At 40.0% G+C, this 15,271-nt stretch overlaps 1 protein-coding gene across 12 annotated transcripts in view; it reads left to right on the top strand.

The window, feature by feature from the left end:
• APBB2 (amyloid beta precursor protein binding family B member 2) overlaps positions 1-15,271 on the top strand; it is a 209,411-nt gene that overhangs the window by 83,638 nt on the left and 110,502 nt on the right. For all 12 annotated transcript variants that reach the window (XM_074866044.1, XM_074866050.1, XM_074866045.1 and 9 more), the window contains exon 3: positions 5,429-5,538. In XM_074866044.1, coding sequence (XP_074722145.1) covers positions 5,493-5,538 — 46 coding nt within the window. In that variant the 5' untranslated portion in view covers positions 5,429-5,492. The remainder of the gene's footprint in view (positions 1-5,428; positions 5,539-15,271) is intronic.

The following is a 15,271-nucleotide window of genomic DNA, read 5'->3' as shown; positions in this document are numbered from 1 at the left end:
CAGATGCACGAACAGCCTGTATGCTGTAGGTCTGGTTGCATTCAAAAGAAGCAGTCAGGTTCACAAATAGTATCGTTTATTCTTATGCAACATCTACAGATTCTTTGAGATTGCCTACGATAAATGCACAAACTGCAGGTTGGCTATATAGCACAACACACAAAAAGCAATTTCAGTCACACACACTTAATTCCCATGTAATCACTCAGCATAGCCAAGGGCCCAAATCTTACCAAAAGGTGTCCCTTCTGAGGGGAGGGGTGAGGATCACAAAGCCATCGATCTGTTCCTCTGATTTGGTATTGGATTATAGTCTCTCCAAGTTAGATACAAACTCAGGGTAGTATTTATCTAAGTACGTATGTGTGAGTGGGTGAGACTGTGGTCAAGCCATTGTTTCTTGAGTAACAACACAGCACATTCCTTGGTGCAAGGTGTGCGCTGGTTTTGTGGGAAAAGAGGAAGAATGAGAGATACGGTCTGCAGAGTACTGCAAAACAGTCCCTGAGAGAAGGGGAAGAACAGGAGACAAATCCGCATAGTCATGTCAAATGTTCCTTGAGAGAAGTGGAAGAACGGGACCGTATGGCCTACACCCCGGCCTACACCCTGGCCCGCACCCCTCCCCGGTGCCATGGCAACACAAATCACCGGATCTCCATCCTGTCCTGTGCTCTCTCTGGGACATTGCCTTGGCCATGGGGTTGTGGTTGGCTTTCCGGCTCCCAGAAGGCTTTTATCCTGTGCCAGCAAGGGGGGATGATGGGAACGAGTCCTTCAGTAAGCAGGGCAGCTTCCTGCCTCTCAGCACAGGCAGGTGGTGGGAAGGCATAACTTCCTGGATGTCAGCGCTCCCAGACAAAACTGGAAGGCAGATAGGTCTCTTGGGTAACAGAAGACTCTGAGGGAAAAAAAAATTAAAAATCCCTGAAATGGCGATGCCTTTTTCTAGAAAAGGTGGTAGTTATTAGATGAAGAATAATGGATATGAATCATTAATGACCTCAAAAAAGGTCCCACTCACAATGATAGAAGATATTTGGCTAGTAGACAACATGCTTTCTTCAGTAGGCAGTCTGGCTTGAGAGATCCGCATCTGATAGCTGTTCCCAGCACAGAAAATGAATGTGCTGTCTCTGTATGTGCCTCCAGAAATCAGCAGCACAGATTCCTGATGGCCTGGCTACACACTTCGCTTGCTTGTTTAAATTGTGTTTTGCTAATGTTGTCCTACATGTGATGCTCCGAGTAGCTGCTTTGAATGCAGGCAAAGTGAGAAGCAGTTGAGTACTGGAAGCATATTTGCATTATATATACAAATATGTACATACATATACAAAATCTATGTGTATATACAAAAACACTTTCTTATCCTAAAATGAGCTATCCACCAGCCTTACAGACTGATTTTATTTTTTTCTTAAATCAGCTGCTTTCAGTATCTGAACCCTTTGCTATAGTGGGCCTATTTTGTATAGGGCCTGTGGCCCCTGTGCATTTTTAAAACAATACAAGGCATTCCTCTTACTCATTCCCTAGCAGGGCTGTTTCCTGGTATTCAAAGCAAGACTTTAAAGGTGGGATCGTGTTGTTTGTCAGAATATCACCCAGAGAGTACTGGAATGTAATTTCTTGAGTAGTTGTCCCTTGAGAAACATTATGCAATAACCTTTTTTCTTTACCTGCTGTGTGTAGCTGTGTCTTGGGAGCATTGAATGATGTAGTCAGTTGCACTTGGATGACTTCTGTAGGTAATTTGCAGTCATCTCTTTTTTTTCCATATCCTTTTTCTTGGTTGGGCATGTGAAGGTAGATCTGCTGGCAGTCTACTTTATGAGATTATAGCAGCAGCAGTATGAATGTACTTGTGTTTGAACACACATGTATTTGTAGCGAATGTTTATTGTAGAAAACCAGGGAAGATTGAGTTAGCTGGCCATTTAGTACCCTCATAAGCAGTAGCATGCATGAAAAAATAAATTTGGGTGAAACCCAGAACAGGTTTAATGTCCATTAAAAGTATGGAGGTTAGACTCTGAGTTGTTTGTCCTCAAAATGAAAGATAATGAAATTAGTTCAAGCAAACTTGATGCTGTGTGCCTGCCATATTGACTCTCATTAAAAAAAAAAAAAAATTTTTCTTTTTTTTTTGGTAGTGTTAAAAGATTAATACAAGTACAATGAAACTCTTCTGTAGCAGTTATAAAAACTAAGAAATGTAAAAGAGGCACAACAAAAGAAGCACTGTAAAGAAAACGGCTTTGGAAGATGACAGCCTCAGCTGCAAGTCATGGCAGGCCTCTCTGCAAGTTGATTTATGCCCTTGTTATGTGTGATGATGAGTAGCTGGTAGCTCTTGTCACCACAGTTCATAGAGAAGACTTGGCATGAGGTGAAGCTGATAGTGCTTTCAGGTGCTCCCCTGGGTGGCAGGTATCAGTGATAGTGCTCAGAATTTGTTTCCATGGTTGTCTGTAATGCTCTCAGCGTGGGACTGGTCACCTGAAACAAATTGGGGAAGATCATCAAGAAAGGACAAAAAGTCCTTCAGGCAGAGCCAAATCAAAACATTTATTGAAGAGAAACTGTAAGGCTGTATGTGCATTTGTGTGTATATAGTTTTTAATTTAAGTATAAAGATGTAAAAATCACTATAAAACATTTTAAAAGCAATTTTGCAGTAGAATAATAATCAGAAAGCCTAGAAAGCTGTTACAAGACACATCTGTTACAAAACAAATGAGAATGAACAGGTTAAAAACTAGTATTAAGGAAGACCTGATCTGACATACTAGGTACAATCACATTTAACTCCAATTTATGTGGAGTTGTGGATATCTAAGTTGTGTACATTTAAAAACAAAACAAAACCCAAACCTGTACATATATGGTACTTGGATGTTTCAAAAGGAATACTTGAGACCTCCTTCCATTTTGTTTACTATTCTTATGGATGTATATGGAAAATAAGTGCTAGTTTTCAGATGCTTTAGCTATGGCATTTGGATACCAACAAGGTCAGTTACATTTTTGTCGGAGCTCCCTGAGCTTACTGAAGCTCAGGAGTCCCTCTGAGATTCACCTGGGTGAGTGGATGTGTCTAAAAGGTGGGTCGCTTTGGCTATTCTGGTCACAATTCAAAGGTGGTTCTTGAGAAAAAGGAAAAAAACAAACCCAAGTAGCATCTTTGTTTGTCTTGATCTATGTATGTCCCTGCTGGTATGTACTACGCAGTATCACTATTGTTTTGCAGGGCAGTTTAACTTCACTTGCTGTGTGGCACTCGCTTCTAAATTGATTTTTGATAGTTGGCTTTAATCCAGGTTGTAAATCTATGCAGTTCCCATTTTATACAGTAACTGATGAAACCTTTGCTATAATGAAAATATATCTTTATATTGTCTTGTCTACTGAGATTTCTGGGGTTTTAAAATGTGATATTTAAAATGGTCGTACCTTTGGGTCCCCACCCGCCTTCTCCAAAGAGTGGTTTATTCCCATGGTGGGGACACTTCTTTAGGAGAGCTGTACTCTACTTTGATTCAACTGTTTGAGAGCATAATTGTGGGGGTTGGGATTTTTAATTGTGGGGTTTTTGATTTTTAATTTATATCTGTTAGTTTTTTTATTATTGTATGGCACAGAAGGCCCCCTCTCCTGCTGTACTGCTAGGTAGGGAAGGAATAGCATGTCTCAAGTGTAGACATTTGATATAATTTAGTGAATATTACTGCTTTAGAAAAGCGTACACCTTCTAGAAAGACAAGAATTCATTTATGAAAAATGAGTAAGCTTGCAGCTCCATACATACGGATCAAATTTTTTCACAAGCTAGGGAAAAGAATTGTAAATACTGTCATCGGGTTACAATTTTTGTTTCCCCTCAGTAATTTATTTTTTTTTTTAAATCCTTGCACAGATAAGGACTGTTCTGTTGTATTCTGCTATGAATTGTGAACATGGTGCATAGGTATTTGAGGGGAGTAAAAAATGGTACTGAATTTGGGGTGAGGGGAGACTTATTTTTTTCTACTAATAAATATGTAACTTTTAAAAATTCCTATAGATCAAGAAAGGCGAAGCAGACATCTGCATTTTTTTCCTTGCGCAGTATTATAATGTGCTGAATTAGTAGGCCACCATAGAGGTTTGAAAAGGTCTGTTTGGCCCATGGCAAAGAGTGGTCCCATATTACCCTGCAAAAGAAATGCAGGTTTTTTTGATTGAATGGTTTTTTTGAGTTTTACTGTTTAACACTCACTTTTCGTCTTAACAGCCAGAATTCTTTTTGTTGGAAGAGGGTATCGTCTCATTGATTCACTGAACTTTCTCCATTGAGGAGGGTTGAACAGGACACGCTTTGTCAGCACTGATTTAGGAAACAATAGAGATCTTCCACCTGTTTTTTGCACTGTCAGATATGCAGACTTGTAGGTGTCTGTATTTCAGAAGTAATCCACAGAGGCTGTAGCAATGTTATGTGACTGCATTTTAAGTCATTTTAAGCACAGGCTGCCATGGTCCTGTTCCTTCCATTTGTCCTCACTAGCTAACAATACTAGTGCAACCACCATGAGCCAGTTCAGGAGCCTAATCTGGCTGAAAATACATCTTTATGTGGAGTTTTCAGCTGTGTAGGCTCCCAGACCAGCTCAACGGAGAATTGCATGGTTGCCAATATATATAAAAGGCTTATCTAATTTAGGAGGAAGCTGATGTTCTGTTCAATCAGGGAACTTCAGTATCTTTCGCTTTGTGGAAATCTCCCAGCTTTGGTGCAGTGCTATTTCACCTATGTCCTGATATTTCTCTCCGTTTCTTGGATAGAACAAGCTTGTGCTTGTAGCTGCAGCCTGAGACAGTAAAAGTCCTTAATGAATTAGGAAGAACACTCCCCAGATTTTGTTGCTTTTTTGGTCCTTCCAGCAAAGGAGAAAATGAAATAAAAGGAAATAAAAACTACTTTGGCTTTTAGGGACAGATTCAAAGCGATCAGTGTTACGAAGCATGGAGAAATTTTACTTCTATAGCAAACTGTTCATAAACTTGTTGCTTAATGATTACTTCACAGAATTTAAGACAACGTTGTTATTAAATCTCACCTACTGCCTAACTGTATTTAAAGCCAAAAGCAAACTCTGTCTTGCAGTGTTTGTTGTTCTGTCTATGTCATGGGCCAAAAGAAGCTACTGTATGACCTGAGACTTCTTTGTGCCTTAAAATTGATGTGAGCTTATTAATGGAGGCCAACCACTAATAATAAATCTGTGCTGCATGTGTAGCACAACAGTTCATCTCCTCTGACAACATGACTATGAATAATTTATAGATGTAGTTATACTGAAATTTGTAGGGGTCATTAGCATTTTAATGAAAAAGATACAGCTGTTGTACTAAATCTTCACTTTTTTTTTTTCTTCTCCCTCAGTTAAGCGTTTCGATCTGTACTTTGAAAGCAGCTGACAGCGTGCGGTAATGTGCTGACTGGCACTATGGGCAGGCGGTACCCAGGGGCTCACTATCGGCCAAGCAGCTCATGTATGTATGCAATTGGTCTAATTTATTTGTCTCTTTATTACATTTGAAGGCTGCTAAGTTTATAAATTTTGAAATAGTGCTTATAAAGGATGCTGACATATTCTAATCGATGCCAGCTCTCCTGTGTGTGTACCCAAATGGTAAGTATATTGATTATGTTTAAACTGCAAAGGTGTTTTCTAGAAGTTTAAAAAGCAGCTTGTGGTGTGCCTTGACCAAGTCTACTGCAGTGTGCTGTGTTTTGTGCTGTGTTTTGTGTTCAAGGTCTCCAGCTTCATTTATTGCAGGGTTCTTCACTCCTATCCCAAGTTTTTAGTACCAGGTACCTTCAAATTAACAAACTACTTGAGCTTATCCTAAAATGTTATTGTGTGCTATAGCTTTAATTGCTTACAACTGCAACTAACGTCTTCAGATCATTTATATGCTTGAGTTCAACATTGTTCATGTTGTTTTTTCCTCTGAATTGTATCCTGTTAGATTATATTACATTGTCTCTTACTGAAGGTTGTCTTCTGTAAAAGTGCAAAGGCAACTGCTAAAATTTATCACCTGCACCTTCCATTGAGTAAGCAGACATCTCTCATGCTAGTGCAGATGGCAGTCATCACACTGCAGTGGTTCCACAGTGCAGGCTGTGTGAAATGAGCTGACGTGACCTTCCCTGGAGAGCTGTGTGGGGTAGTGCCCTGACTCCAGAAGGCTGCTGCTGGTCCTTGTGGACTTTCTGTTGATCCCTCAGGCTGCTGAGGTGAAGCTGTGGTAGGTTAACTTTTGTATTCACTCTTCTTTCTGCTGTAGCAGAAGAGCATGATCCCATGTGGCTTTTCTTGGCATCAAAGCCAGCTTAAGAAGCTCTAACTTCTGTACCATTCTTTCTGTTCCTTTAAAGACTTCTTTAAAAGCCTCGGTCACATCAGCTATCCAGTTCCACACATACTTGGGTTGGCTGATGCAGGTAGTAAACTGCAGTGAAAACTTACAGCTGGGACAGGACAGGGACTTCCTATGGTGGCTTTGCCATCAGACATGAGGAACTGCATAGTGAGGTCCTGTATTCAGAACTTGACTTTGTGGGGTTTTCCCTAACCCCAAGGCTAAATCCTAGGAAGTAGTAAAGCATGTTTACTCTCTCCCGCAGACTAGTTACAGATGTCGTGAAGATGTATGTTAAAATGATGCATTAGAGCCAACTTAGATACTACTTTTCCAAAGAGTTTGTTTTGGGTATTAATGTCAGGATATTGTCTGTACTAGAATGGAGGAAATAAATGGTTGTTACAGTTTTGACAGGTCTCTGGTGGTCAAGTGCTAGAGTACAGAATTGGACTGATCTGTTTGAATCACTTGACATTAAATATAGACACTAGCCTTCAAATGTGTCATCTTGGCCTACTGTGGGGCATGATATCCATGTCTCGTGCCTAGGCTCGATGCTCAGAACTTTAGAATGATCCAGTGTAGAGTGGCTAATCAAGTCTTTTCCATTCCTACTTAGAGAGAACAAGTAATGGACATTAAATTCTTACCAGGAGAGCTCAGGATGTTTTTCCTATTGTCTAGTTCAGCAGTTGCAGGTGGTGGAGAAGTGGAATTGTTTGCTCGGGGAAATGCTGGTGTTCCCATCATCTGCCAGGGCTGAAATTTGTGTTAGAATCCATTGGTGCCAGAGCTCCCTCTGTTTGAGGACAGAGCATCATTGCTTTATGCTTTTGTTAAGCCAAGTTTTCCCTTTCCTTAAACTGTCAGGGTTTCTAAGCCAGGAAACTTGCTTTATTTTTTGATTTTGTTATGGTACGATTTGTGCAACTTCCTGGTGCCCAACATATTAAGTGCTTTGGACATCCAACAATAATGGCATTGAAATTGCCCAGTCTGTGGGAAATGCAGGTCATAGTGAAATCTCTGATAGCAGATTAGATCTCAGTGAAAGTGCTGGTAAAATACATCATTTTGCTTTTGTTTTCTTTGCATAAATAATGAGTAACTGCAAAATCTCAGCTATTGTATTTCACATTCACAGTTGTTGCAGTCTTAATGTACCATTAAGGACTTGGTGCAGCCATAAGACTTAGGCCCTGACTTATCTTCTGTCTGTACATACATATATATCTAAATAAAGTATGTGAAGGGAAGAATTAGGTCTGTGTGGGGTATGGCAGTTGATTGCTTCTTTGGTGGTGAGAGAATATTTCATCCATTTATGACATTGACTGTTTTGTTGAATGATTTCATAAATTTAATGAATATAATAGTGTGTGGTCTTAGGAGAATAGCAGAAGGTTTTATATTCAAGGAAACATAACAGTTTAAATAGAAAACAGTTTCTTTGAAGCCCAGTGCTAGGAAATGTATTTGAAATACAGGTGCTGAAGTTACAAGAAACAGCAAGGTGTTTAAAATGTAAAATTGAAAGCTGTGAATTTAACACATAAGTGCTAGTTTAGACTTCTAAAAGTACAATTAAAGAGCCATGATCTCCCTTAACTGACAATAAGCAAAGCAGTCTTGGGTGTATCCCTGCCTCTGTCTAGCACTGCTTGCCCTGACTTAACACTCCCTTGTGTGCTGTTTTGTTGGTTTTTATTTTCTCTTTTCTGTGCTTTTCATGTGAAACATATGGATTAAGGATGTACAGTCTCCAGATACTGAGAAGCTAGATTTTGTAAATAGACTTCTTTCATGAATTTCTCCTGAGCTTCATTTATATTTATATTTATCTAATATTTGCTCATAAAACCCACTTTTCTGAATTGGCTGCAGCAACTCTTCTGGAAACATGGTACTGTTTGTGTTGTTTAGGTGGCCTCAAATTCTGTTTCATACTAAAAAATTTGAATGACAATGAATGACCTACAAAACCCTTCTGTATGCCTGAAAAGAACCTTCTTAACATGTTGTCCATGCATTTCCTGTCCCCAGCATAATAATTCATTTATTTTAGTTAGTTGTAGTGTTTTGCACCATATTGAAATCTGAGCAAAGCGTTTTGGAGAAAATGGAGTTGGTTCCAGTGCCATTCTGCTGTCATTAAGTGCTCAGGAAGGGTTTAAACAAGAATAATAATAAAATGCACCGTTTTGTGAGAAGACATTGTCTTTTTTCAGAAGACATTGGAATTGAGGAAATGCAGGAATTTGTGGGTGGTAGTTTTCAGTAATTGGTGACCTTTGGAGCGTGCCAGGGCGAAGGCGCAGTCCTGCAGTGGCACGTCAGCAGTCACCAGGACGAAGGGACCTGCTTGCGCCTGGAGCTCTGTGACCAGCCCTCACGGCCCACAGAAGATGGCGCCACATCTCGCACCATTAAGTCATCCTCTTGATTTGTGGCAGGCAGAGGTGGACTTTTATTTCTTTTTTAACTCTTAGACATCTAAAAGTGACTTAGACTAGGGTCCATACGGAATGATTTATTGATATAATGCTGCCAATATAATTATTAGAGCTGACTGGAATTTTATTTCAGAAACTTACGATGATCAGGAGGGTGAATTTTTTTTTTCCCCCCAAGCAAACCTCTTTTGGGAAATATCACCTTGATGAAATGTTCATAAATCAAGGATGCCGATGAAAGGAAATATCCCTCGTGAGAAGGCACTCCCCTGGACTGCGGAGGAGAGAGGTTTGAGTCTTGGTTCTTCCTGATCATCTCCCATGCTAGAGCTGCTCTTATGAATAATGCAATATACTTGAAGACAAGAGAGAGCAGGGTTGATTTTATAAGCTTGGGGTATGATTTCCCTCCAGGAACACTCAAATTCCTGCTCTGTCTGTGTCTTTTCAGCTTCCCAAGGAGTGTCCAGCTGTGACCTTTGCACAGGGCCAGTCCCCTGCTGCTGGTCTTGCAAGGGGGCTGTCCCTTAGTGAAACTGCTGGGAGGTCTTAGCTTTGTTGCAGTGAAATAAGGAAACAAATTTGAGAATGGTGACATTATAAATAGCAACCCCCTGAAAAAAACCCCAAACTTCCTGTCTTGCAGCCGTTGCCAGTAATTGCATTGCTACTGTTAGCCCAGGATGAGTTGGTGTGAAAACGTAGCATGGAGTGCCTCAGTGTGCTTGGCTTGGAGCTGCTTCCAGAGTAACAGAAAACTCAGCCAGAGAGGCAGCCTGACCCGCAAGGAGGAGTGTATCCACTGTGCAACTCTTGGTAGAAGCATCCCAGTGAAATTCTACATCTGCAAAATCCTGTCCTGTATCTCCTGACCTTTTCTTTCCAGAGAAAGATATCTTGGTGTAAATGAGACTCAAGCTTTAGCACTGCTCAGGTTGTGCTCAGGGATGACAGTTTTTTGTAAAGTTGCTGAAAAGCTCCATGTAATCGTTGCTTAGCTGAGGAAAAGGTGGGAATACAGATGATACATGGAGTGAAAATTACAGACGCCGCCAATGACACATATGTTGCGCTCTGCGTTAAAGCCTCTCTTGTTTAGGTTTTTACATTTCCTAGGAAGCTATGCAGAGACTTGTACAACTACTTCATCGAGGCCTCTTGGCTGATCCTGGTGAAGCCCCAAAACATGCTGGTTTCCACAGATAGGAGCTGACTCGGGCCTGCAGATAAAAAGCATTCTTTAAGAACTGTATATTACTCTGAATGCGTATTGTCACTTCTGGTTTTATTTATTGGCATAATTAAATAGTACACCTATCCCAGCACCCTGACAGGTCCATTTGTTCTTCACAGTGAAATCAGAGGTAGAGTATTCTGAGGCTGAGGGTTTCCCAGTAACTCCGCTTGGAGTTGTGCATGTTCATGGAGAACCACCACGGTACCAGTTTTGCATTGTGTGTTTGTCCCCTTTCACAAGAACCCCAGTTCCTTTGGTGTTAAAGTGCTTTGTGAAGATCCACGAGTTTGTAGATAAGAAAAAGGAGTACAGGATTTTGGCTAGCACGTCAAGAATTCAAGACTCCTTGTTGAAATTCAGGCCAGTAATACTAGTAGCTTGTTGTTTTCCACTTGTTCAACATCTTCTACAGCCAAGTTTGTTGCTTGTTGAATCTGAGCCCACTCTTAGCCACACTTCAGTGTAATTAATATAAATGCCAGTAAGTGCTGTTGCTGTTTTGTTATGTTCTCCTTCCACTTTATTATGGATTGACCTGTTTAGTTTATGGGGACCATAAAGCAAATACAATACTTTGATTTTATTTATGAGCATGTGGTTTTGCTTTATATATGAGCACTATAAGTTTCTCAGCATACTGCAACAGCATTCTCAAGGAGCTCTACTTGGTACAGCAGGGCAAGGTTAGAGTTATTCCTGTATTCTAGTACCATAATTACATTGGGAGAATTACTGTAGGGTATGGCCATTTTGGTCATCTATCAGCATTCTGTAGCTTAAGCAGTATTGCAACACTTGGTTTATAAATTGTTTGTGTGTTTTGAAGTATTTCTGATTTGCCCCATTAAAGTTTGGTTGAGGACAGTACATAGCTTTGCAGGCAACTTTCAGCCTTGCTGAGATGTAGCTCTTTGTGTAATGAGCCTTATTTTAGTTCAGATTTCATGGAAAAACAGACTAAAAGTGTGGAGACCTTTTCTTGTTTGATGCATCCTGTGCTCTGAAATGCATCCTGCTCCATTACTAGGAGCAAGGGATATGTGGGCAGGACACGTGAGTCCAACTTTAAGACAGTTTTAGCAGATGTAGTTAAAAGTGCACATATAATAACCTTACCTAGGTGAGGTACAGCATGTTTTTAATGTGTGTGGAACAGAAGCAATCTTGTCAGTGTGCAAAATCTTAATTTCTTCTCCTTGAAAGCCCTGATAGTGTCATTTTGCAAAGCTTGGCAATCAGTCTAATGAGCTGTTCTGTGACTAAGATTTGGACTTTTAAATTTTTGTTCACAAGTCTCAACTTACTGTTAGCAATTTGAAATTATTTGCAAACACATAAATAAATTAGAGGGTTTTGTTCTTTATATTGGGGCTTTTGATATACACATATTTTTATTTTTTATTTCTTTTCATATAGAGTTGTAGAGAGTCTACTGAAGGATTTCTCATTTATTTGTCAGATTTTTTGTCTCTAGAGCCCAATTTGACACTAAGTACAACCTTATAGTAACAGGAAAACAATCGTAGTGTACCATGCTCCTTCAAATGCGTTTTAAGATCTCAGCTATGAGGTAGTGATAATAGGTGGCTCAAAACTATTGCTACCTGGGTAATTTGAGGGTAAAAACATTTCTGGATAGCCTTGATAAAAGCTTAATGTGTAATTAGCCATAAATTTATTATATGTTATTCAGAGGGCAGATGAAGTTGTAGCAGGTGAAATCATGATGCCAGGCCATCAGAAGTTTAATTGTTAAAATGTATTAGTTTAAAAAGAGAAGCTGAAATGTCTGCATTTATGTGCATGCAGTTAATTATTCTTGGAGAAGCAGATTGTGCTCAGGAGTATGCAGTGTTGTTTCTAGGCTTTGCAGGAACAGTCAGGTGTTTGCAAGCTGCAAATAGCAGGGCCGCAGACAAGATATGTGGGAGGTGGTTAATGATAATAATCTATTTAATTTTTTTTTTGGTGTGTGTGTGTGTCCAGCACAGCATCTGTGCTGGAATTTAACTCATCCATTGCATCTGACAGGGGCTCAGTTAACGTTTTTTGCTCCTTCCGTTAATAATGCCGTGACCTATGCTTAATCTCTTTCCTGCTTTTGCTGCCTGTGTCTCCTGATCAAAGAGCTTGGTATTGGGCTACTGCCATTATGAACAGCTGGAAAGATGATGCTGGACTCTGCAGGTTTCCTTAACCCTGTTAAGAAATCGATCATTTTTGAATGGTTCTGCTTCCTGATTTAGGAGCTGTCGAATGATCTAAGTTAAATTTATGTGGTGCTGAAAAATCTCTGGTCCAAACTCAGTCTGAATCAGTCTAAGTCATTTTATGTGCCAAATCCGTGGCCATTGATTCCTTTCTATTACTCCATTAAGCATGTGGGTAGGCTGCCTCTCCTACAAAGCATTTTGGTTACCTTTTTTTTTCCCTGAGACAGCTTATCCTAGCTTTCTTTTTCATATAGCATCATTCTTTGGTTTTGGTAATTCTGATTACGTTTGATTACACATTGTTTACCTTCCAGCTTGTAGAGTAATTTTTGGATGGCACTTGAGATTCAAGTTGCAGGATATGGAAGACCAAGTCCTTCTTGTTTTATTGGTCATCTCAGTTGCAGAAATTTAAGTTATAATTTCTAAGTTTCTGTCTCTGTGTGAGAGAAAATGAAGTTTATGCTTGTGCCCTGTATTAGCACATGCATTTAAAGTAGAGTTGATTGTAAGTAACAAGTAAGTCTGAGGTGTGATCTTTATTATAGCCATTGAGTAATTTATACATCAATTTTGAAGGGAAAAAAAAAAAAAAACGTTAAGGCTCAGGAGTTTAATTTACATAACAGGATTAGAAAAAATGACTGAGGTTTACTTAGCAAATGTTGCTGTGCGTGTATAGATCCGATGACAGAAGGTCTTATTATCTGTGCTTGCAAGTAGCCAATAGATAAAACACTCTCCATCTTCTTGCTGTGACAACACTGGTTTTGCCTGCCAGACTGTTCCATTCTACGCAGGGGGGGAAATCTATTTAAAGGGAGAAAATTGAATTTGGAAAAGACTTAGTATGCCATCTTTTTTTTTTTCCCTTACTAAATGCAGGATTGGTCATGATTGCATGTCATGGTTATGCCATATAAAAACGAAAGAATTGCTCTTTATTTGCTTCAAGTGATCACTTGATTTAAGAAAACTCTAGTAGTATAAGATGACCCAGTTCATCTGCAATATACAGTTTCAATCAGGTAGTCAAATATACACTGATTATTTAGATGTATCTATCTTAATAAAATTGTAAGTAAAGGAGCAATGGATTTAGCCTGTTTCTTTTTGTCATTATTTTATTGTTTTTCTCTTTTCTTTGTAGCTGTTAGAATCTCATTCTGAGAGGCATCTTGTCTCTGAATTTTTTGCTGGATGAGGAGTTTGACTGGCTGTGTGGGAAGGGTGAGGGAGAAATGGCAAATGGAAAAGCATACTTTGCTTCAGTGCTAGAACTCATTGCAAGATCTGAGGTTGTTTTTTCCTTAGTAACATTATCTAAGACTGATCAGTGTTATGGATTTTCATTAATAAGAGCATCATTAGAACAGAGGCAGCACTGCTGCTAGGCTATTGCAGTTGGCTGGCAGTGTGCTTAGCTCTAAAAGGAAAAATATTATTGTGGCAGTAGGGGCTGGCAGGATGCCTCTTGGGAATGGAGGAGCCAGGACAAAAAGCTGGTTACTGGATGGTGATTTCAGGAGGACTAGGTGAAGCAGAAATAGCTGGAAATGGGAGAAGCTGCATTTAGTATGCAGGTCATAGTGGTGTATTTGTTCTGATGTGAGGACAGAACCAGGGTGGAATGGAGAGGGCAGCAGTAATTCCTTGCTTGGGCAGGGGGGTTGGACTAGATCTTGAGAGGTCCGTCCCATCCTCAGCAACTCTGAGGTTTGTGTGGAGGAGCCTGCAGATGGGTTTGAGAGCACACGTGCAAGCTGCTTGCAGCCCTGCTGCTTTCCCGCTCTTGCATTCCCAAAACTGCTCTACCCACCATGGGAATTTGCTTTGCTAAGCTTTCTCTCTCCAGCTTCCAAGCTCAGTCCAGCAGAGATGTTATTGCTGGAGGGAGCAGCAAAAAGAAAACCACTGGCTGTAGGAACATCAGTTGCTCTGATCTACCACAGAACTTAATTTGACTGTTTTCCTTCCTTTTCCCTGCTGAAAGTGTTTAACATCCCCTGGAATTTGTGTAGATATATAGGCAAGAAGGAGCACGATGACACTTGACACTAGGAAAGCTTCTAGTCTTGGTTCTGATTTCAGCTACATTAATGTAAATCTAGACTATATTAGGATGCTTTCAGCTGACATCTGTTTTAGCTATTACCATTTAGCTGGTCCTGGTTAAGAATGAATGTAGATGTGAGAAGACAGTGTGTTATCATACTTAATTAAGAATTAATGTTTTAACATTGGAATTCGCCCTTTGAAGCAGGGGGAGTTAGCTGGTGTTGAGTTGCGATCATTGTATAATGGAGGCATTCTCTCCAGCTGCTTAGGCTGTAACTAGAGCCAAAGTGTACAGGACCTGATACTGTAGCCCCACGGCTTGAGCGTGTCATTAAATGTCTTGAACTCAACAGATATCCTTGCAGAAAGGAAATCTGCTTTATGAAAAGGTTTGTATTATTTCTTTCCTATGTTTCCTAGACACAACAGCAGGAATAGTTGTAAGTGCATAGAAATACTTTGTCTCCCAGTGTATGTATCATTCACATCCAAACCAGAGGCTTTAACCAAAATGGTTTATGTATGAGAAGATGGCCAGGAAAGGGTCCCATACAGGAGCTTGCTGTCTAGCTTGCTTTTTGTGATTCCCTCCTGTGGGATCAACCCTGCAGACTACGCTTCGTTTCATATGATGGATCCCATTCTGCAGATTGTCATGTGAACATGCCTTGCTGCTGTGTCTATTTTTACCAACGCTGTTGTAGTTTCCTGAGTAAGATGTAGTTGGGTAATTGGAGAAAAACCCAGCTTTTCTAATGTCATGAAGTTTTTGCTACAGTATGTTGATTAAAACTGGAGAATATTGTTGAACTGGTGCTCCTAGTAAAGCATCATAGTTACTTTTAATTACTTGTTCTCATTGCTGTAGACTAGCCTCTCCCATACTTTAATGA

This window comes from Strix uralensis, chromosome 4, assembly GCF_047716275.1.
Source record: "Strix uralensis isolate ZFMK-TIS-50842 chromosome 4, bStrUra1, whole genome shotgun sequence".
Lineage (NCBI taxonomy): Eukaryota > Metazoa > Chordata > Aves > Strigiformes > Strigidae > Strix > Strix uralensis.
The sequence above is the reverse complement of the archived record's forward strand: the minus strand, read 5'-3'. Positions and strand labels throughout refer to the sequence as shown.